Raw genomic sequence first — 24,199 nt, 5'->3', positions numbered from 1 at the left:
ATTTCACAGGGGCCCAAGGGCATTAAGGTTTCTACTGCTAAAAATCCTACCCCTTCTGATAGAGACTCCTGGGCACTGGATAGATGGGATAAGAAGGTTTACACTTTTGCAACCTTGGCCATTAAAGCTTTAAACTGCCAGTTTCATATGTTAAAGTGTCAGCAACATGTTATTGGATTGCTTAAACAGAAAATTGTTGATTTCTGACTGTGTGGAAAATAAAAGAATTACAAGATTTAATGCATTCTGCTGAAAAAGTTGGAAAACATACTTTGCAATCTGGTTTTGATTCATTAGAGGCCTCTTGCAGGGCTGCTGTTACTGGGTCTGTGCTCAGAAGGCATGCTTGGTTAAAGGAGCAGTCTTTGCCTGATCATGTTAAAGCTAAATTGTTGGATGCTCCCTTAAATCAGGACCACCTGTTTGGCAACAAGGGTGAGGAAATTCTTAAAAAGATGGAAGATAAAGCTAAATCTATGCAAACTGTTAAAGATTTCTTACAAGTTCAGCCTCCTAGATTTAGTAGGCACTGGCTCTCAAAGAATTGGTCCTTTCCAGCCCCTTCCAGGTCTTCTCAAGCCAAACCCAGACACAGCAAAAGCCCCAGGGGACACAGGGCTAAGCAGTGGGGGGCCTTCAATTCCAAATCTGGGAGCAATAAGACTCCCCCCATGGTAAACTGTCTCAATGACGTCCATTTAAAATTTTGACTGACTGCCCCTTTGGGGGGAAAAGATTGCTCTTCATGCAAAGAAATGGGAACTCATTACCCAGGACAAATGGGTTTTAAATGTAGTGTCCCAGGGATACAGATTTCACTTCCACATGTTGCCAACACCAAGCGGATGGCTAGACCTACCCCCAAATCAGTGGGCAGAGGCCCAAAAACAAGTACTTTCTCTCTCAAGCATGGGGGCTATTCAACTGGTACCGAAAGAGGAAAAGGGACAAGGTTTCTACTCGAGACTTTTCCTGGTACCCAGGAAAAGACAATTCATGGCGTCCTATCCTGGACCTGTCTACTCTTAACACCTTTTTGGAAATTCCAAAATTCAAGATGCTGACTCTTCACCAATTACTTCCTATGCTAGGCAAAGATACCTGGTTGGCAACACTAGATTTAAAAGATGCATACTTGCACATCCCAATCAGGGAATCTTTCAGAAGATACCTGTGCTTCAAAGCAGGCTGCATGCACTATCAGTTCTCTGCACTGCCCTTTGGCTTATCTACTGTGCCCAGGGTATTCACAAAGTGCCTAACTCCAGTTATTGCATTTTGCAGGCAAAGAAATATTCAAATATACCCATACCTGGACGATTGTCTAATTCAGGCAGAAAGCCAGGACATACGTTTGAATCATCTGGCCTTTGTACAAAGGGTTCTAACTTGTCAGTCTACACCATAAACAAAAAGAAATAACACCTGGTACCCTGTCAACAAATTATATTCCTGGGAGCAAGCTTGAATACAACTTCCCAGATGGCTTACCTCACGCCAGAGAAAAATTCAGTTGACAACATACTTTAAACAAGTGGCCACAAAAACCCTGCTATCTGCAAGACAAATACTGCAAGCCGTGGGGTTCATGGCCTCCTACATTCTTCTAATTCCATATGCAAGACTGCATATGAGGAAACTACAGTGGTATCTAAAAAGCCTATGGTGTCAACATTCTCAGGATCTAGAAACAATGATTCCTATCATACTTTGCCTATGCCTAGAATTCCTTTGGTGGGCAGAGGCCTGCCACCAAAACAAGGGATTACCTTTCACACCATCCCCTGCCACTCAAACCCTAACAGACGAATCAGACTATGCATGGGGGGCTCTCCTGGCAGGGAAGTGCATTCAGGGCAAATGGAGCCCAAGTCAAATGCACCTGCATATCAATCAAAAAGAAATGTTAGCTGTACAGAATGCTTGACAGCCTTCAAGGACCACATTCTTCCAGGACAACTTTTGGTAAAGACGGACAACACCACAGTTATGTGGTACATAAACAAGCAGGGGGCTACACATTCTTACCCCCTCTGCAGACAAGCCATGGTATTGTGGAACATAGCTTTGAGCTACCAAGTGCACATACAAACTCAATTCTTGCCAGGATAATTAAATACATTGGCAGACAGACTAAGCAGAAACCTCATGGACCCACACGAGTGGAAACTGGAACCAAGGATTTTCAACATGTTGACAAGTAAATGGGGAACCCAGATATTGACCTGTTTGCCTCTCCCCAGAACTGCCAATTGGACAAATTTTGCACAAGGACTCCCCACAAGCAAGCCTGGAAAGTGGATGCTCTGATAGGTCCTTCAGCTGGAAAAAACTATCAGTCTATGCCTTCCCCCCTCTGCCTCTGCTTTCCAAAGTACTTCTAAAAATGAAACGGGACAAACCAAGGATGATTTTGATTGCTCCAGACTGGCCAAGCCAACACTGTTACCCCCTACTGCGCAGTGTGTCACGGTTATCCCCATGGCACCTGCCTCAGACTCCTTCCCTGTTGTCTCAGCAGGTGAACCAGATTCTGCACCCTCAACTTCTAACACTGAACCTTGTAGCCTGGCTAATTACATAATCTCTCCTTTACCCATCCCTCAGTAAACCTGTGATGGATATCATTTTAGAGGCAAAGAGGCCTAGTACTAGAAAATCTGATGCTGAAAAATGGAAAAGATTCTGTGCCTGGAACCAATCTCAAGGGATGAGCACAGCAGCGCCCAATTTACCTCAGATTTTACAGTACTTAACTGAGATGCTTCACAAGGGCCTGTCTTTTTCCTCCATTAAAATCCACGCCTCAGCCATTTCAGCCCATTATAACACAGAACCTCCCCTCTTCTCCCATCCACTGCTTAAGCAGTTCCTCATAGGGGCCAAAAATCTGAGACCACCCAGGAGAGCTCCAATCCAAGCCTGGGACCTTAACTTTGTCTTGGAGAAACTCACTCTACCTCCTTTCGAGCCAGCTGCTACTGCAGACTTAAAATTTCTTTCTTGGAAAACAGATTTCCTTTTAGCAATCACTTCAGCTAGAAGGGTATCTGAATTACAGGCCCGTATGGCAGTGGAGCCTTTCATCATCTATCATGCGGACAGGGTGTCCCTCAGAACCAATCCATCCTTCATGCCCAAGGTGGTATCCAGTGTGGCTCTTAATCAGTCCATTCATTTGCCAACCTTCTTTCCCAATCCACAGAAAGGGGAACGGATACTGCATTCCTAAGATGTGCACAGACAACTCGGATTCTACTTGGACAGTACTAAAACCTCAAAGGAAATCTGAACAACTGCCGGTGGCATTTGCTGCAGGGGCAGAGGGGACGGCTATTTCAAAGCAAACCATTTTTAAATGGATAAGCCATTGCATTCATTTCTGCTATAAGCACCATGGAAAAAACTATCCCCCAAGGGATCAGACCTCACTGCACCAGGGCTTGCATCTACCTCTACAGCCTTTCTCAAAGGCATCCCTACCATGGACATCCTAGAAGCTGCTACCTGGAGTTCTGTACATACTTTCACCAAGCATTACAATTTACCAATTTTCTCTATATCCAGAGCTGGCTTTGCAACTGCAGTCTTGCAGGGCCTTATAGCTGGCCCTAATGCTATCTAAATTCCTCCTCCCAACCATAGCTTTGGGAATCTACCTAAATGTAATGACCGCAACAGTGAAACATGAAGAATATAGTACAGTTGTGTACACTTACAATAAATGTAGATGTTCGAGTGTATTCACTGTTGCAGTCCTGGTTACCCTCCCCCCAGCCCCCTAACTACTTTTGGCTATACCTCTACTTTCCTTTACTATGCTTAAAAGCCTTTTTGGTGTATTTTCTTTTTTGTTGGAGGTATATCATTGTACTTTTATATTTAATTGCTTCCCATTAGGAGGGCACCTGACATCTGAGGCAAGAAAACCTGATGTAATGGCGCCGGCTGAATGTTTTATACCCCTGACGACCTGACGTCATGGAAGAAGGGACAGCAATCAACGCAGGACCCAAGACTTTGTTAATCAGGCCGACTGAGGGCTACCTGCAAGCAGATAACCCAAATGTAATGACTGCAACAGTGAATACATTCGAACATCTACATTTATGGTAAGTGTACACAACTGTACTTTTTTCCCTACCTTCTAGACCTTATTCAGAAGGGGGTGGTTCCAAAAATTCCAGAGAGTTTTTCAGGACACGTGCTGATTCTTCCTCCAGGGGCAGAGGGGGGAAGCAGTAATGGAAGATGCCGACCCCTCGGCAGAGGGGTTCTGCAGAACCAGGGTGACAGGGGCTCCTTTCTTGGCAAAGCCCTTCCAGTGCTCCTGAAAAGAGGCCCACCTGCCAGCCTCTGGAGGCAGTCAGGGGAACTGATCTTTGCACCCAGAAGCCTGGCTAACTATAACAAAAGACAAATTGGTACAAAGGATCAAATCCAGAGGTTACTCCATACCCTTTTCCTTTCCTGTCCCAGACATAAAAAGCATCCCAGATGTTCCACCCAGTCAAAGGGAACAGGCAACCCTAGAAATACAGAAGTTGCTACAAAAAAGAGTCATCCAGACAGTCCCCGCAGACCAAATAGAATCCGGAACTTACTCAGTTATTTTTAGTTCCAAAGAAAACAGGGACTGGAGACCAGTCTTTGATTTCAGCAGACTGAACAAATCAGTGAGAAAAATCAAAGGTCCGAATGGTAACACTGCAGTCAGCACTCCCTTTTCTGTGACAAGACGACTGGATGTACTCTGTAGACCTCTAGGATGTGTACTACCACATAAAAATGGACAGGTGATCAGGAATCATTTGTGCTTTCGTCTGGGAGACGGTCACTACCAGTTTTCAAGATTTGCCCTTTGGTCTCACTACAGCCCCCAGAGTGTTCCCCAAATGTATGGCAGTAGTCACGGCTCACTTGAGGTGCCTAGGATTCAGAGTGTTTCCATACCTAGATGACTGGCTCCTAACCGCCACCACCGAACATCTACTAGTAAAAGCGAGAGACACCACATTGAAGCTCTGCTTCATTTAGGAATCACGATATATTATGAAAAATCTGCCTTATTGCCATCTCATTCTATCATTTTTATAGGAGTAGACTTAGATACTACAAAAATGGTAGCAAAGCTTCCTACACAGAGTACAGCCATGTGGCATCAGGTCATAAGCCTGCTGTTCAAGAGGAAGGTTCAAGCAAGAACAGTACTGAAAGTATTGGGGACCATGGGAGCAGCAGTAAACTTGATTCCATTGGCACGTCTCCATATGAGGATTCTACAGTGGCTGCTGTTCACTCAGTGGTCCATGCAGGAGCTACCCATGTCCCACCAAATTATATTGACAGAATCTTGCAGAAAAGACCTTTGTTAGTGGCTAAACTCAACTCATGTGACTTAAGACCTATCATTTGTTCTCCCACAGCCTTTAGCTACAGTGACCACAGACTCTTCCCAGATAGGGTGGGGGGGTATTATCAGGGAAAGACAGTCCAGGGCACTTGGCAAGTTCAAGAGGCCTAATTGCACATCAGTGTCCTAGAGATGAGAGCAGTGCTTTTAGCATTGCAAGCATTCCAGGACTCTCTTCCACTGGTAACTGTTGCAATCCAGACAGACAACATGTCAGTTGTATGGTACATAAACAAGGAGGAACCAGATGTTACCCCCTTTGTCGAGAGGCTCTTGAGAGTATGGCAGTGGACGACCTTCTTCCAACGCTTTCTGATAGCAATGCACATCCTAGGGGAAATCCAGTGTGATAGCAGACAAACTCAGCAGGGCAATTTTGGTGCCTCACGAGTGGTCCCTAAAGCAAGAGATAGTGGAAATGATTTTCTGAAAATGGGGTCAGTCTTGCTGCGATCTTTTTGCCACATTCATGAATACCAAATGCAGCATCTACCTTGCCCTAATTCCCCCTCCGGGGGAGTCACCAAGGGATGCACTTGTACACGATTGTTCTTCTGGTCTCCTCTATGCCTTCCCTCCCTTCCCATTCATACCCAAAGTTCTTCAGGAAGCCAGTGTATTGGGAGGGACCTTAATACTTATAGCCCTTTAATGGCCTTGTCAAATCTGGTTCCCCTTCCAGGAGGGGATCCTTGGACTCTGGACCCAGTTATGGATCTTATGACCCATCAGTCGGGAATGCTCCATCCATCTCTTCAAACCGTCAAGTTTGACAGCCTGGTTGCTCCGATTCCAAACATAGCCAGGCTACCTGACCTTTCACCTTTGGTGCAGCACATTCTGATTTATTCTCATAAAGATTCTACGAGAAAATTATATGTCAGCAAATGGGAAAATATTTTCCTCCTGGGCACTGGAGAATCATATTGATCCTTTTTCTGCACCTATTATCTTCGATACTGGAATTCTTAGCAAAGCTTTTTCATGATGGAGCAGCTGTAGCTAATGTTAGAGTTCAATTAGCAGTGATCTCTAATTTCCATTTAGGAGCAGTGGGGCCAAACACCATGTCTCACAGACTTGGCAAAGCCTTTTTGAGAGGTACCATTCTATTAAGACCAGCCATTAGACCACCTCTACCCATGTGGAACCTAAATTTTGTATTATCCGGTATGATCCCCCCCCCCCCCCCTTTGAACCTGCATCATCCTGTGACTTGAAGTTCTTAACTTGGAAAACTATTTTCTTAGTAGCTATAACTTCAGCTAGGTGAGTTTTGGAGTTGCAAGCACTGTCCATCAACTCCCCATATATGCTGTTCCAGAAGGACAGAGCCTCTTTTCATACAAATCCGTTCTTTTTACTAAAAGTATGCTCAGAATCAAACTTGAACCAATCCATAGACTTGCCAGTTTTTTTCCCCAAGTATGGCAATAAGGCAGAGAATATGTTACACCAACTAGATGTACATAGGCAATTACGTTTCTGCTTGCACAGAACCGAAGGACTTTAGAAAGACTGACAAATTTATTTGTGTCCTTCTCAGACTACAAGAAAGGTGCTCCAGTTGCTAAGACCACTCTCTCCAGATGGTTGTCAGATTGCATTACATTTACCTACAAATCACAAAACAAACAACTTCCGAAAAAGTAAGATGCCATTCTACCAGAGCTTATGTCTACCTGTTCTGCCTTTCAGGCTAAACTTCCAATTGCTACCATTTGTGCTACAGCAACATGGGCAAGACCTCATGCCTTTATTACTCATTACAAAGTTGATTTGTTCTCAAAGGACAGGGCCTCTTTTGGGTCCACTGTTCTGAAGAATATTCTCCCTTGAGCCACCCAAGCAAGATGATGCTAGGGACGCTGTCCAAACCTGTGCAGAATAAAGGCGAGATAGGACAACATCCCATAAAGAAGTTGTGTACTCACCATAACGTTCCATGTGTGTTTTGTCCATCTCGCCTTCATTCTTGCATCCCACACTCCTTCCCCCAGCCTTTGTCTCTTGGAGGACCAAGAGGTTTTATTTGGCGTCTAATTTCTCTGACCCTCTTCTTGGCTTGTAAAGTTGTAAAAAAGTTAGGAACCAGATTTAACATATATATATATATATATATATATATATATATATATATATATATATATATATATACCTATATATACCTATATCAACTGAAGCACTCAAAAAGCATCTTACAGCCCAGCACTTGCTCAGACCTAATAGCAAGCACTAATATACTCTAACACTGATTGCCCAGCAGGGCAAGGCTCTTTATTCACCCCTCACCAACCAAGTGACTAAGAAGCTCACCCTACTATTCAGGCATGGCCAAAGGGCAACTTCAGGTGCACTCTGCAGTCCAGCTGGTGAATCTGGGTATCCTGAGGCAATGTTACAACTGTCTCATGTACACAGGCAACCCTCTCCTCCTACCACAAAACACTAACATATGCAAGAGATGCAATTATACAGCCAAGCTGGAAGCTAAGCTGTCTCTACCCAAGACTGGAACAGACAATCAAGAGGAGAAGGTTAACACTTGCACCACAACTCCAGCCGCACACCGACCTTCTAAAACAGCACTAGCAAAAAAATTCACTAAATACACAAAATCATACTTGGAGGCTCTAAATAAAAACCTGCAAAAGCATCAGAGACCTCCAAAGCAGACACCCAAATAACGTGCACTTCCCATCACAAACCAGACAATACATAAAACACAAAATCAGTGTGCTGCACAGTCACAGCCCTTAAGGCGAAATAACATACCTAACACACTAGTAATATGTGACTCTGTAGTCAGGCACACTGACGTCCCACTCACTAGGCTGGACAAGCAGACGGTTACTGTTAGCTGCCTGTCGGGAGCCAGAATCCGCCACATAACACAAGCACTCAGGTCACTCCAGAACAAGTACAAATATAACTCTGTCATTGTTCATGTTGGTTTGAATGACCTGAGACGTACCTCCCTGGACGACATGAAAAAGAGACATGGAAGAGCTCTCTGATCATGTAGCCCAGGCTGGTATGACCCTGACCCTGAGTAGCATCCTGCCCTCACCAAGAATACCTCAGTATAAAGAAAAAATGATCAATTTCAACAATTGTCTAAGCTTCTGGTGTCATTGAAAGGGGATCCAGTGTCTTGTCAGCCTGGGATGACATGCTCGACAAGCCGCGTTGCTTCGCAAGCGACTGCTTGCACCTGTCACCCCTAGGCTTTCGAATACTGGCCAAGGCTCTTGCTGCCCCCATATTGCCTTTTTTAGGCAAGGCTCAAAAGTCAAACCCACCTCTGTAAACAGCGCAATTAACAAAAAACTGTGGGTTATTCTATTCAACGCCAGGAGTTTAAATCTCAAAATGCATGTGCTCGAAGCTCTCCTCAGTATGGAGAATGTCGACATCTGTGCAGTAATTGAAACCTGGTTCAAGGCTCCAGAGAGCAACCTAGCACTACCGGGCTACAACTCATACCACACGTTTCGGCCACAGAACACGGACTGAAACACAAAAGAAGGGGGTGTATCCATATTCATCAAGGATACCTACACCTCCAGGTTAGTGTCGCAGTGTGATACCTCTGAGATCATCCATGTGCATCTAACATCGGGCAAATCTGCAATGCAAATTGTGGCCTGCTACAGATCACCCTCCATGACCCAGGACCACCACTGCACCTTTCTGGAGACACTGGAAAACATGAAGGTCCTACCAAACACCCTGATATTGGGTGATTTCAATTACCCTACCATTCACTGGGAAAACTACTCGAGTACAAATTCCCAGGCCCAGCGCTTCCTGGAATTTGTCAACTCAAACGCCCTGGATCAGCTGGTAAACTCCCCTACCAGAGGTGAAAACATATTGGCCCTGGTCATCACCAGCATGGGCGACAGATGTCCCACACCGGAGGTCAACCCGTCACTTGTTAGATCAGACCATAAACTAATCACTCTGGACGTCCACACCCCACTACCACCCCCAACTAAGGAAACCACAGTAAAAAATTTTTCTAAAGCAAACTTCACCTTACTTAAGACAGAGGTGGTAAGTTTCACAGCCCCCACGCTAAAGGGTAACGCTGCCCAAGATGCAGAAACCTTTACAAATGCACTCTGAGCACCTACAACGATGCATGGATTGTGCCATCCCTAGCAAAGCCAAGACTTACTCCACCAGTTTGGTGGACCCCTGCAATAAACAGGCTATACAATAGAAGGAGGAAACTAGTGCAGAAAAAAAGTAAATCCCAAGAAGGAAAGACATCTCTGATCAGTATCAGTAAGAAACTGAGGTCCCTCATGAAATTATCCAAGGCTAACTTCGAAAGTAAAATAGCCAAGGATTCAAAAGATAACCACAAAGCCTTCTTTAGCTATGTTAAGAATCTAAGTGGCAACTCGCAGATATGCACTGAACTAAGTGCAAAATAGCACAAAATATACTGAACCTACTGATATTGCCAACATCCTGGCATATAGATTCAATGCAAACTTCACCCCCCCCACTCACCTCCAAAAGGGCCCACAACAATACCGGAAAAGTGTAGTGTCCCAAAAATCACAGCCGCACAGGTGAAAACAGGCCTTTCAAATGCCAAAAACACAGCGTCAGTGGGACCAAATGGTGTCCCAGGTGGCGTCTTGCACAAACTACAGAACGAACTAACCCCCACCTAAACACGCTGCTCTACCTCAGCCTCTCCACAGGCTGCGTACCCATAGAATGGCACACAGCAACGGTTATTCCTCTCCACAAAGGCGGGGCCACAACTGACCCTGGTAACTATTGCCCCATAAGTCTGACTAGCCTGGTCTGCAAGGCTATGGAGCGCATCATCATGGAACTCATTAACAAAGACATTGGGAACCTCCAAACACTTGACCCGATCCAGTTCGGCTTTGTTAAGGGCAGATCATGCCTACTAAACCTGGTTGACTTCTTCGTGACAGTCATCAAGGCAATAGACGAGGGAATGGTGGTTCACACAGCCTACCTTGACCTCGCCAAGGCTTTCGACACCATTCCCCACTTGGATATTTCAGAAAAACTCACCAGCCTGAATATAAACCCCTACATCATGAGATGGGTTGCCAACTGGCTTACAGACAGAACTCACACGGTAAAAATAGCGGGCTCCAGGTCTGACTCTAAACCAGTCACAAGTGGTGTCCCGCAAGACTCGGTCCTGAGACCCTTACTGTTCGGCATATACTTCTCAGAAGTACAGGCAAACACAGGACTATGGCTAACCAAGATGTTCATCGTGTTACACTGCTGCAGTCATTACACTTGGGTTATCCTGCCATCAGGTGGTTCCCCAGTCGGCCCGAGTTCCAAAGTCTTGGTCTGGCGTCGGTTGCTGTCGCCTCCTCCCTGACGTCAGTGCGACAGGGGTATATAAGATGCAGCCAACGCCATTTTCTTCCATCTTTCTTGCCGCACGGTGCCCGAAGCAAAAGCAGTTCACAAGTGCCGGTCGGCCATCTCCTGAGATTTTCATTGAATCCAGAACCGAAGTCTTCTGCAAAGCTAAGTACCCCATTGGGGAAACTTTTATTCTTGTCTCAGACCGATGTCAGTAAAAGTTAATAACTGTATTTCTTGTGGGAAGCAAATACCTCATAAGGATTTCCATTCCTATTGTATCCCATGCCTAGGCCCAGACTACGACATCACTGGTTGTCGGTTTTGTGCTAGGTTTAACGAGCGCACTATTAAACGTCGGTTTGATTTCGCCCGACATTATTTTGGTAGAAAATTCAATTATACCTTGCCGTCGGAACTTCCAACAACCGGAAACACAAAAAACGCAAAGACAAGGACAGACATCCAAGGCCCAAAACTGACGACGAAGCCTCTTCTAGGCCAGTTGCCGGTTCTTCGGTTTTCAGCGAGTCTCCTTCTCAGCCCCTGACGACCGCTTCTGTAGAACCACAGGCCGCCTCTGACTCCCACGTGGAGATGGCTTGGCCTTCGGACACGCAAGTTATTCAGCCTACCGAGACTAACCTTTCAGAGGGATCCGGAGTAGCTGAGCAACCCACAGCTTCAGAGGGTGTCTTCAGACCTACTCAGTTAAGCATTAAACCCTCAGCTAAGTCTAAGCGTCCTTTAAAATCAAAGAATCAAATACAGCATTCTCCGGGACAGGTCTCCATGCCTAAGAAACAAATGCTCAAAATGGCCGAAGACCTAATCACTCTGATCAGGGGGTCCCATCCCCCTCCTGATAAAAGGCCCAGACAGGATGCAGACTATGACTCATCCGACCAGGTGTCCATCTCTTCTGATTCATGCTCAGACCTAGGATACACTTTACCCCCTTATGAGGATTCTGATGCTGAGGAATCAATTCCATCAGCCTCACCGCCTGAGGACTACTCCTTTGGGGAAACCCTACATACCATGAGGGAGCATTTCCACTGGGAAGGCCAGGATTACTCAGAATCCAAGAAAAGGCTCAGAGACGTCCTTTTATTAACTCAACACAGACCCCTTGCTATTCCGCTAGTGTTAGATATTGTGAATGATGTGTATACTGAATCCAGCTTAAATCCTGATTCCTTACCCTCCAGCCCCTGTTAAACCTGACAGATACTACAGAGTCCCTGACTCACACAAATTTCTGAATAAAAGCCCTGTAGCTGACCCTGAAACTATCTCTCAGGGACCCAAAGGAGTTAAGGCCTCATCAGCCAGGAATCCAGTTCCCTCTGACAGAGATTCCAGAGCATTAGACATATGGGGAAAGAAAGTATATACGTCTGCAACTTTAGCAATGAGAGCCTTAAATTGCCAGTTTCACATGCTAAAATATCAGCAATTTTTACTGTCTCAGTTAAAACAAAAAATGCTTCCAGAATCAGATTCTCCTAATTTTAAAGAAATGCAGGATTTATTGCATGCAGCTGAACAAGTGGAAAAGCATACTTTGCAATGTGGTTTTGATTCACTAGAGGCCTCCTGCAGAGCAGCAGTTACAGGCTCTGTCATTAGAAGACATGCTTGGTTAAAAAAACATACGTTACCAGATCATGTTAAAGCAAAATTATTGGATGCACCTTTGCAACAGGATGTGTTATTTGGAGTTAAGGCAGAAGAGGTATTAAAGAAAAAATGGATGATAAGGCAAAATCTATGCAAACGGTGAAGGATTTCTTACAGGTTCAGCCTCCTAGATTTAGCAGAAACTGGCCAACTAAGAATTGGTCCTTTCCAATTGCAGGCAGACCTCAAAGGGGAAGATACAGACATCCAAGAGGTAGAGGTCAAACACAAGGTCCTTACAGGCCTCGACAATGGGTTGCATCAGGCCAGAAAGAATGGCAAGACAGGCCCCAACCATATAAAAAGCAGCTCCAATGACTTCCCACTACAGCTGCCAAACAAATCTCTCTTGGCAGCCCCCTTGGGAGGAAAACTGGCACTCTTCTACCACGATTGGCAAATGATCACCAAAGACAAATGGGTTCTCAACACTGTATTCCAAGGTTACAGGTTCCACTTTCACACTCTGCCAAGGTTAAAAGGAATGCCAAATCTGTCACCAAATCAATGGGCAGAGGCCCAAAAACAAATTACAGCATTCGTGGATATGAGAGCTATTCAGAAGGTACCATCACAGGAGCAAAGACAAGGATTTTACTCAAGACTCTTTCTGGTACCCAGAAAGGACAAAGCCTGGAGGCCCATTCTGGATCTTTCATCTCTAAACACTTACCTGGATGTTCCGAAATTCAAAATGTTGACACTACAGCAGCTTCTTCCCATGCTGGGCAAGAACGCTTAGCTCGTGACTTTGGACCTCAAGGAGGCATACCTGCATGTCCCTATCAGACAAAACTGCAGAAGATGCCTCAGATTCATAGCTGGTTCAATGCACTACCAATTCTCTGCACTACCCTTTGGCTTATCTACTGCGCCCAGGGTCTTCACAAAGTGCCTGGCACCAGTAATTGCATTTTGCAGACAGAAAGGAATTCAAATTTATCCGTACCTGGACGACTGCCTGATTCAAGCAGAGAGCAAGGACATTCTTCTAAAGCATCTGGCGTTTGTAAAAAAGTTAAGTTGCCTGGGGTACACAGTAAACGAAAATAAATCAAAACTAGTGCCCTCACAAGAGATTATATTCCTGGGTGCCAGCTTGAACACAACAGCCCAGATGGCTTATCTCACGCCAGACAAGCAAGGACAACTGACTCAATACTTTCAATTGATGGCAACAAAGACCCAACTCCCTGCAAGAAAAATTTGGGTTACATGGCATCCTGCATACTACTCATTCCATATGCCAGACTGCATATGAGAAAACTACAATGGTACCTAAAGAATGTATGGTCTCAACACTGTCAAAGTTTGGAAACCGGTATACCACTAATCCCTTGCCTTCATCAGGAGTTTCAATGGTGGGCTCAAGTTTGTCACCTCAACAACCTTTTACACAACCCACAGCCAGGCAAACACTGACAGCAGATGCATCGGATTACGCCTGGGGAGCACACATGGCAGGCAAATGTATTCAGGGCACGTGGCCCGCAGAACAAAGGCATCTTCACTTCAATCAAAAAGAGATGCTAGCTGTGCAAAATGCCTTCATAGCTTTCAAGGACCTGCTGCATCCAGGACAACTACTGCTAAAGACAGACAACACCACAGTTAATGTGGTATATAAACAAGCAAGGGGGCACTCACTCCTACCCCCTGTGCAGACAAGCCATGACCTTGTGGAACACAGCTATAAACTTTCAAGTTCATCTGCAAGCGCAATTCCTGCCAGGAGAGAAAAACACACTGGTAGACGACTTAAGCAGAAACATCATGGATCCCCACGAATGAAAATTGAATCCACAAATATTCAGAATGATAACACAGAAATGATGGAGCCCGGACATAGATCTGTTTGCATCCCCAATAAACTGCCAGCTACAAAAATGCTGCACAAGGAGTTACCATCCACAAGCATGGAACGTGGATGCCCTCTCATTCAGCTGGGAGAACCTACAAGTATACACTTTCCCACCACTACCTATCCTGCCAAAGGTACTCATAAAAGCCAGGCAAGAAGAGCCAAAGATGATCCTGATTGCACCAGACTAGCCACGCTAGCACTGGTACCCAATCTTAAGGAGCTTAGCACAAGAACCACCGTGGATTTTGCCTCAAATCCCACATCTGCTGACTCAGCACAACAATCAAATACTACACAGCCAGCTAAAGACCTTAAACCTAGCTGCATGGAAGATTCCTTAGTCAAGCAAGCATTGCCTCTCTACAAACCTTTTATGGATGTCATTCTGGAGGCCAGAAGGCCTAGTACCAGGAAAGCCTATTCGGATAAATGGAAGAGATTCTTTGCCTGGAACCAAGCTCACAGCCTTGACTCTGTTGTCCCAAACATTCCTCAGATACTACAATATTTAACTGATATGCTGGATAAAGGCCTCTCCTTCTCATCCATCAAGATCCACGCCTCTGCCATCTCTGCTCATTACAACACGGATCCACCAATTTTCTCTCATCCTCTGTAAAAACTTAAGACCGCCCCGTAGAGCACCTACTCCAACCTGGGACCTCAACTTTGTTTTGGAAAAATTAACTTTACCTCCTTTTGAGCCAGCTAACACAGCAGAATTAAAATACATCTCTTGGAAAACTGCTCTGCTCCTGGCAATAACATCAGCACGAAGAGTTTCAGAATTACAGGCACTAATGGCAGTGGAAACTCTCCTCATTTTCCACCAGGACAGGGTGTCCTTAAGAACTAACCCTACGTTTATGCCAAAGGTGATATCCAGTGTGGCTCTAAACCAAACTATTCACCTGCCAACTTTTTATCCTAAACCACAGAATAAAGGGTAGAGACTATTGCATTCTTTGGACATTCACAGGCAGTTATGCTTCTACTTGGACAAAACCAAAGCTTTCAGAAAATCTGAGCAATTATTGGTAGCATATGCTGCAGGTGCACAGGGAAAAGCCATTTCAAAACAAACCATTTCGAAATGGATAGGACATTGCATACGTTTCTGCTACACATACCATGGAAAACCTGTACCTAGCAGCATTAGATCTCACTCCACCAGGGCAACAGCCACTTCAACTGCCTACCTCAGGGGAGTACCTACCAAGGATATTTTGGAGGCAGCAACTTGGAGTTCTGTACATACCTTCACCAAGCATTACCATCTGCCTCTGTACTCTAAATCCAGAGCTGGCTTCGCCACTGCAGTGCTGCAGGGCCTTATAGCCACCCCTTATGCCTTATAGAACCAGCCACCCTACCTCAGCTTTGGAATTCTACCCAAGTGTAATGACTGCAACAGTGTAACACGATGAACATAGTACAGTTTTGTACCTACCATAAATGTAGATGTTCGAGTGTATATACTGCTGCAGTCCAGGTTACCCTCCCTCCTTCCCCTCTTACTGGCTGGTACGTACCTATGTTTTCTACCCTTTACTACCTATGGGGAGTATTTGCTGGTAGCTGTAAGTTGTTTGCTTTTCTTATGTATGTTTTATTAGCAATTGGAATTGCCTACCTATTTAGAGGCACCTGACATCTGGAGCAAGAAAAATTGAAGAAAATGGCATCGGCTGCATCTTATATACCCCTATCGCACTGACGTCAGGGAGGAGGCGACAGCAACCAACGCCGGACCAAGACTTTGGAACTCAAGCCGACTAGGGAACCGCCTGATGGCAGGATAACCCAAGTGTAATGACTGCAGCAGTGTATACACTCGAACATCTACATTTATGGTAGGTACAAAACTGTACTTTCGCCGATGACTGTAAACTGGGAGCCATAATTGACTCTTCGGCTGACACAGACATCCTCCAAAAGGGACTTACTGAGATGGACACCTGGTGTCAAAGTCATGGCCTCAAGCTAAATGCCAAAAAATGCATAGTCATCCCATTTGGGAAAAACAAAACACCCACGAATTTCCACATAGGTGGCAGCCCCCTTAATACAGAAGCAGTAGTAAGAGATCTGGGGCCCAGGTATGTAGTAATCTCTCCTTTGATAATCATATTGCCAAAGTAGTTAGGAAATCCTTCTATGTGGCCCATCTAATTACTAAAGGGTTCGTATCTAGAAATAAAGAGGTTATAGTGCCCCGCTACTTGTCACTTATTAGACCCATCATAGAGTACAATGCCCCATTTGGGATGTACCTCACAAGACACTTCCAACAGCTGGAAAGACCACAAAAGTACCTCACCAAGAGGATTACTGGTCTCAAACATATGTCTTATGCAGCCTGACTGAAAAATCTCCGGCTGTACTCAGTGGCATATCGCTTACTCAGAGGTGATCTCTGCCTGATTTACAAAGCCATGTCCAACTGAGAATTGATGGACATGCTCCACCTAAAGAAATCCAAGTCACTGCGAGCCACGCGCTCTAGTGAGCTAAACCTCGCCGCAACAATAAATAGAACATACTGGAGGGATAGATTCATGTCACAGCGACTCCCCATGCTTTGGAGCAAAATTCCAAATACATCAGGCAGAGCCCCTCACTAACACTCTTCAAGAGAAACCTTGACGAGTGGATGGGTAACAGAAAATACACCCCTGGGATCACTTCATTGGCTCTGCTTGACAGAGGATCAGTTAATTACTCAATGGGGCGGCGAAAGCCAACACACTCTGGCTAGGCTTATAAATGCCCTTGGGCAGATAGCCTAGTATCTACCTATGAACCTATATATATATATATATATAGATATATATATATATATATATATATATATATATATAGATATATATATATATAGATATATATATATATATATGTATATAGATATACACACACACATATACCTGTTCCAGCAAACAAGATCTGGGGAATTCCCTAGAGCATCGTGGGATATGGTGTAATCCACAAACTACTTGAAGACCTCGAGCTTTTGTAAAAGGCCGAGTTGGAACAGAGGATTGGTTCTGAACCCAGCCAGTACAGAATGAAGGCGAGATGGACAGCACACATGGAACGTTATGGTGAGCACATAACTTCTTTATTCCTTTATTTTATTTTTAGATTCTTCTTGCTAGTCGGTAAAAGCTGACCAACAAGAGGCCAGCATATTATTACCCCTTTGTTTCAGTTTATTTATTCATTTTCTAATGTTTTCTTATCATAAGTACCTTTTTCCAGAAACTGTAAAGTGCTGTAATGTTTCTTGGGCTCAGACCATTTTACCTGATAATTACAGTTGTCTCATTCATACTTGTTAAACATATGCCTACCTGGATTCCCCTACTCCCATTCTTTTAAACCACTTGTACTGGCACCCATTATAACAACCCACTCTCATACCAAAGGGATAAGTCTGTGACTATAATCAGGTTCACTCACATTCCTATTGAAGGAATCCTCTGTTCTTTTTATATTTGATTAGAACCCGTTCTCACTTCCGAGAAGGGTACTCAGTCTTCCTGACAAGGAAACTGTCCTTTTATACATTAAACCACACTAGCACACAGTTATGCCTAAAGCTGTTAGTGTAGATGATTACACAGACGTCCAGTTTCTCAGATGCATACAGTTTACCTGCTCACATGCAATCAACTAGTGAAGGAAGTTAATAAAGGTGACCTGTAGAGACTGTAGACTGTCTGCTGAGATTTTAAAATTGTGTATTGGTACACCAGAAACTTGCCTGGAAAAAAAACTCTCTCTTTAGGGCCCAGTGGCAATTTCTAATGCAGAAGCACACAAACTGCTCAAAGTCACATTGCACCAAACTGCTGCTGCTGTGGTAACAAATACATTTTACTGGAGACAGTTCAGCAGTTTAACAATCTCCTTTATTGCACAGAGAAACTTGTATGTGGGACATACCTCTCATCCTCTCAGACCAAGAAATCTGGACAAAGCCATACAAAATGGAGGGCAAAGGTACAAAAATAGGAACATTTTTTAAATATCACTTAAACGTAGTTTATAGACTAGCAGGTTGGGTATTAACTTTATTTTTGTGAAGGGTACGAAGTCTAAAACTCAGATGCCTGACATTATTTTCAGACTTCAATAATTTGTCAGAAAAAAAAAATTATCAAAATTTTATGAGTAACAGATAAAAATATAGAACAAAAATATTGGACACCCTGCTAAAATCCTGACATTTGAGAGGTTGATGTGGAAGACTAGGAAATTGAGGTCCTGTCTCCTTGAACTACCGAATGCATTATGTTTTATACATTCTCATTAAAAGCAACATAATTGCAACAATCATAGAACAATCACTGACCATTTTAAACTGAATACTGAAGCATTAATTTTGCTAATAAAATCTCCCGACTGCTTGTTTATGAGATTCCATATTGGGCATTAGTTCCGAATTCCATGATAGAGCTTTCTGCTCAGAGCAAATCTTAAACTTTTCTAACCCTGTCAGCACTTGCTAAAATTAGACATAAAGCAAATCAACAGATACATACTGAAGCACATTCAAGATTCCATCCTGATTATAAAAGCGTATTAGAAATTAAGTGCACACGCTAACATTTTCCCATCTGCCTACTTCTCACCCTTCACGACAGTGGCATTGTGTCTAGTGTCTGCACTAACCTGCTTTGTTTCGATGAGATAACTGAATGCTTTAAGATCAGTTGGATTGATTGTGGCAAACTTATTTGAAACCAAAACCCTTTGAAATGTGAAGCCTTGAGCACTCAGCATTCGTGTCGCATCTTTAGCAAACTGTTAGACCTCCAGTATGTCCTTTTCAGTCTTTAAGAGGTGTAGAAGTTTCTAACAAGACACTTCCTCCTCTGGTAATATCCAGGTATAGGACACCACAGTTTTGTAGGAAGTGTGAAGGCCTTGTTATTTCTATCTGTTAAAGATAGAACTAGTTCCTTCTATTTTCGCCACTGAAGGCACATGGGTCTGTTTTAAAATTATCCTTAAAATGTCACAAAACATTCTCTCAGGGGTATAAAAGGTTATTTCACATTTCATGCTGGGCATAGAATGCAAAAGAAAAATCTGAATTGCTGTCCTAAATAATCTGCACCTTGTGTATTTTAAGTAGAGCCTGATAAGTGAGTAGGAAGTGTTTATAAAATAGCAGATCCCATTATTGCAGGCCTTTATTACTCCTAGTTCATCTTGAACAAATTCCCTTTGCATTACTTGTCAGTGAGATTAGGGAGCATAGTTCAGTCACCATGTTGACTATTTTAGGTCTACAAATGATTGCGTCCAGTTTAGATTACAAACATTGTTAGAAAATGTTACTGCTGACAGTGATGAATGTAATGCGGTCACCACTTCATGGCCTTTGTCATTTTGACTCCCCACATCACTGTGTTCTCCTTGAAGGAGATTAATCTTTATAGGTTAAATGACTTCCTCTCCTCCATGCTCTGTTTGTAGTTACTGATGCAATAAAGCTGCATTATTCACTTGGGAAGTGATGCACAATGTAGTTTTGCATTCTGTAACTCTCCCTTTTATTTAGCTTAGAGAGATGCACAGTACTTTCTAGGCAGGAACTCCCACTCCCAACATTCATTTAAAATGTGGGGCTCATTCACAGCAGACTATTTGTAACAGACCTGAAAGTGAGGCTTATGCAATAAACATTGGCGGGAGTATGATTTAGGCTTGGTGGGGGGGGAGTAAAATATATGCAATCCCAGAAGATATGTTTTTGTAGAAGTTGGTCTTTCATATTCTCACCTCTAAATGTAAATCACATGCCTCAGTACTGTTAGACTTATTTTAATTTGTAGTACATGTAAAACAATTCACCATGAGTAAGCACACAGGTGGAACTTCTGTCTAAAATTTTAAATAGTTGCATTTCTTGTTTACTGTGGTAGTCTGCACTAAAACTTAAGTTTAGAAAGTAGATTTATGGATTGCAGAACTTTGTTCAGTGTTTCACAGTACAAGTGCTTCACAGTATAAGTAATGAATGGACTTGGCACACAAGTCAGATGAAACCTTTCCCGTAATATACACAGGAAGATTGCTGCCTGTGGTAGCTGCAAAAAATCTTTTGTCATCTTGCTGAAGTTCAGTTTTGGTTAAGAATTTAGATTTTTCACATACAACTCTACTGGTTTTTAACTTGAATTTTGAAATTTTGCCTCACAGGCAAAGCCAGACGTATGACTGCTTCTTTACTTGGCTCTCAAGATAAATCATCTAGAACTATAATTTGCTATAACTGTGCAGTATAGACTTTGCTTTCCTTTAATGTAACGTCCATCATTGATAGCAGTTTTGGAAGTGTAGTATGTACTTTGTGTATGTTCATTTAAGGTTTTTTGAGTTACATTGATAAACTTTTCACTTTTTCTTTTTAAGATATTTTTCAGATTTTAAGAAAGAAATGCCAGCACATTCACAAAGCTTTAAAGGGGTAAGTTCAAATTAAAAAGAACTGATGTTCTAGGGAGAACTTGGGCAAAGATGAAAGGTGGAGTTGGGCACAAGAGACTGGATTCAAATCTCACAAAGCCACATGTGTAGCCAGTTAAATGATTAAAACTCACTACTTTGTTTACATTATATACAGGTGGTCTTGCTGGTACAAGAGTATTTGTTGTAAGGTGCATCACTGTCTTGCCACTTTATAGGATTGCGTTGTAGACATTTAGCAGTATTTCACCAAACAGTGTCTACATTACCTAAAATGATTTTCTGGGCATATTCGTCAGGATAGTTTGTTTCTTTTGGCTTTTCACGGTTAGGGGTCGCCACAGCAGAACTCCGGTCCGCTAATGATTGGCAGTTGATTTTTACGTACCGGCTCGCCAGGCCTGACGCACATCCCTCAACGAAGGTACGCCCATTCACGCATGTCTCCACGCAGAAGATGCTCTAGCTGAGAATCGAACCAGACAGCATCTTACTGTGAGGCGACAACGCTACTGCAGCACCACCACAACTGTGGGTCTATTCGTCAGGATAGTGCTTACCCTAAAATATATTTTTAAGCCTTCTGTTGGTCATTGTTGAATGTATAATGTGTTTAAAATGAGGGATAAGTAGATGGGGAGACCATTCTGATTCTGTTGCCTTGAGCTTAGACAGTCAGCAGATGCCAGTAAGGTGTTAGTGCAAACCAGCGTTCATCTCTGAATGATAATATACTACATTTATAGTCTGGGGTTGAACACTTCAGTACTGTGTGTGTGCCAATCAGATTACCACAAGACACCTGTTAAATTTTATATTTATAACAAGGGGTTTGCTACAGTATAGAAGAGGGAAGGGAGCTTTAGTTCCTCAAGTCCAAGGAGAGGATTCCCCCCAGTGTAAAGTTTTTAGAGGGGCTGCAAGATTGGGGGACAGCTCCACATACCAGAATAGCTATCTATACCTCCGGGTCTGGGAGGCTGGTGAGGGTTTTTCCTTGCTCCAGTGGCTAGCACCCTAGTACTTTTATTTTAGCCATTGCCCATGCTGTGGCAAGCTCATGGAGGATGGGTTGATAAGTTAAGAAAAAAATCCGAAACCACCTTTTTTTGTTTGTTTTGCTGTACTGTCTCCATGACTGTTATTAAATAGAGGAAGTGCCAGATGATCAGCTTAATGCAGGTATGTTGCAATAAGTGTGTGTGCTTGTATGCACACAACTGTAATTTTTTTATGTCTGTCAAGGCTGGTGTTAGAATTGTGGAGGCCCCCAGTAAGGTTCTGGTTGGGGGGACATGGACGCTTCCAGTATAAGTATCACTGTCTTGCTGCCTCTCCTGAAAACTTCTAAGCAAACATTTAGCTCTGGCTAAAAAGCTTAAGGAGCAGTATTCACAGACAGAAATGTAGATTGCAGTTCTCTTATATTATAGTAAGCTTGTATGCCACACTGAGTTTGACCCATCCCCCAAGACATTCACAGTGATGGATGTGATTGGTGTTTAGTTGAGATGCCTATAGCCCACCACACACATTTCTCAGTGCCCCCCCCCCCCCATTTACCTCCATCCTGGCCTGTCCTCACCATCTAGATGACTTTTCTCTTCCTTTGCTCTCATTTTGTCTTGCTCTTGAGCTTTTTCTTGCATCCTGTCTGCTCTCCCTAACTGGCTAAGACTGTTCTCTAATAATTATGGAGGTGACAACAGAAATAAGCCCCAAGTGTGTTTTAGAGCATTTTCTTTTAAATAACCCTTTCATCAGTTGATGAATGTATAATGTGTTTAAAGTGAGGGATAAGGAGATGGGGAGACCATTCTGATTCTGTTGCCTTGAGCTTAGACATGTTCTCCAAACCAGCCTTCCTTGCTAGCAGCCTACACACACACACACACACACACACACACAGTCTAGTAATGATGCTGGTAAATGATCTTTTATTTGCATTACATATTTGGCCCATCATTAATACTATTAGGACCAGCCGGCGAAGCTTGTATTTTCCTTTTTTCTAGTTCTGTGCCCATATCTAACACCTGCAGCTTAATTTATCCTGACTGTACATATTTGTGGATAGTATGTCTCAGTACCATGAGTCAAAAGGTTTGTCAGTGTGTAATGCTTTATTCCGTGGATTTCCAGTGAAAATGAGCTTTGCCGAGTTGGACTTCACAGACTACTCAGTCATGTATACCTGCCTTACAAAGTCATAAGATATGGGACATAAGCATTTACTGAAAGGCAAACTTTTTATCGTGACAATAACCTGGGTAACCACTGATCAGATGTAGTGCTGCAAGATGTTCCTTGTATGGGATAGCCAGTTTTTAAAAGGCAAGTCTGTTATGGTGGTTTAGATCCACATATTTGGGCTGGTTAGCGATGGGAAGAAATTACTAGTAATCCACGAAAATAGGCACTTTGGAAGGACCACAAACAAGATCAGAAAACCAGGAAATAAGTTTAATGTCCAAATAAAATATACATTAAAAATTAGTAGATGTTCTTCGTGTTTCACTGTTGCAGTCATCATATTTGGATTATCCCTGCCAGGGTAGCCCTCGGCCGGCCCGAATACCAGAGCCTTAGTATTTCTGCGTCAGTTGCTGTCGCTTGAGGACTGACGTCAGGTCGTCAGTAGTATAAAGTAAGGCAGCCGACGCCATTACATCATTTTTTCTTGCCGTGGGGCCCAAGGTAGAAGCAGTTTGCACGAGTGCCGGTCGGCCGCTACTGGAGTTTTCGAATACCGAATTGAGTTGAAGTCTTCTAAAGCTAAGTACCCCTTTGGGAATCGTTTTTCTTGCACTAACCGATGTCAGAAAAAGTTAATAATTGTCTCGCCTGTGGAAAGCAAATACCACACTTAGACTTCTACTCTTACTGCGTCACTTGTTTAGGCCCAGACCACGATGTCCCTCGTTGTCACTTCTGTGCTTTGTTCAATGCCAGAGCTATCCATCGTCTGGCCCTTATTGTAGCCAGATATTTTCGCTTACAGTCCTCGAATTCCAATATGGCTTCTGTAAGCCATCCGACAGCAGATCTTCTGAAAAAAAAGTAAAGATAAAGACAGACCGCACAGGTCCAAAGCTACTGACGACACTTCTGTTAAGCCATTCAGTTCTCCGGTACTCAGTGAGATGCTTTCGCAGCCCCTGATGCCCACTTCTGTTGATTCGCAGGCCACTACCGAGACCCTTTTGGAGTCCAGTATGCCACAAAACTCTTCTTTGACTAAGGATCCTGCGGTCGTCTCTACCTTGGATGGGTCCAGAGCCGCTGATCCGGCACCGGCTTCAGAGAAAGTCCTTCGCAATACCGAATCTTGACACAAATCGACGTCTTCTTTCACGGCTACCATTCTTTCTAAAACTACAGAG

General features: G+C 43.5%; 1 protein-coding gene across 1 annotated transcript in view; it reads left to right on the top strand.

Moving 5' to 3' along the window:
- SPTLC1 (serine palmitoyltransferase long chain base subunit 1) overlaps positions 1–24,199 on the top strand; it is a gene marked incomplete at its 5' end in the record, with an annotated part of 1,612,539 nt that overhangs the window by 1,298,738 nt on the left and 289,602 nt on the right. Inside the window, one exon of the mRNA XM_044060319.1 lies at positions 20,763–20,817. Within this exon, the coding sequence (XP_043916254.1) occupies positions 20,763–20,817 (55 nt within the window). The remainder of the gene's footprint in view (positions 1–20,762; positions 20,818–24,199) is intronic.

Source organism: Protopterus annectens, chromosome 2.part0 (assembly GCF_019279795.1).
Source record: "Protopterus annectens isolate FY-2018-M chromosome 2.part0, PAN1.0, whole genome shotgun sequence".
In the NCBI taxonomy this organism is placed as follows: domain Eukaryota; kingdom Metazoa; phylum Chordata; order Ceratodontiformes; family Protopteridae; genus Protopterus; species Protopterus annectens.
This window is presented reverse-complemented; position numbering and strand designations above follow the sequence as displayed.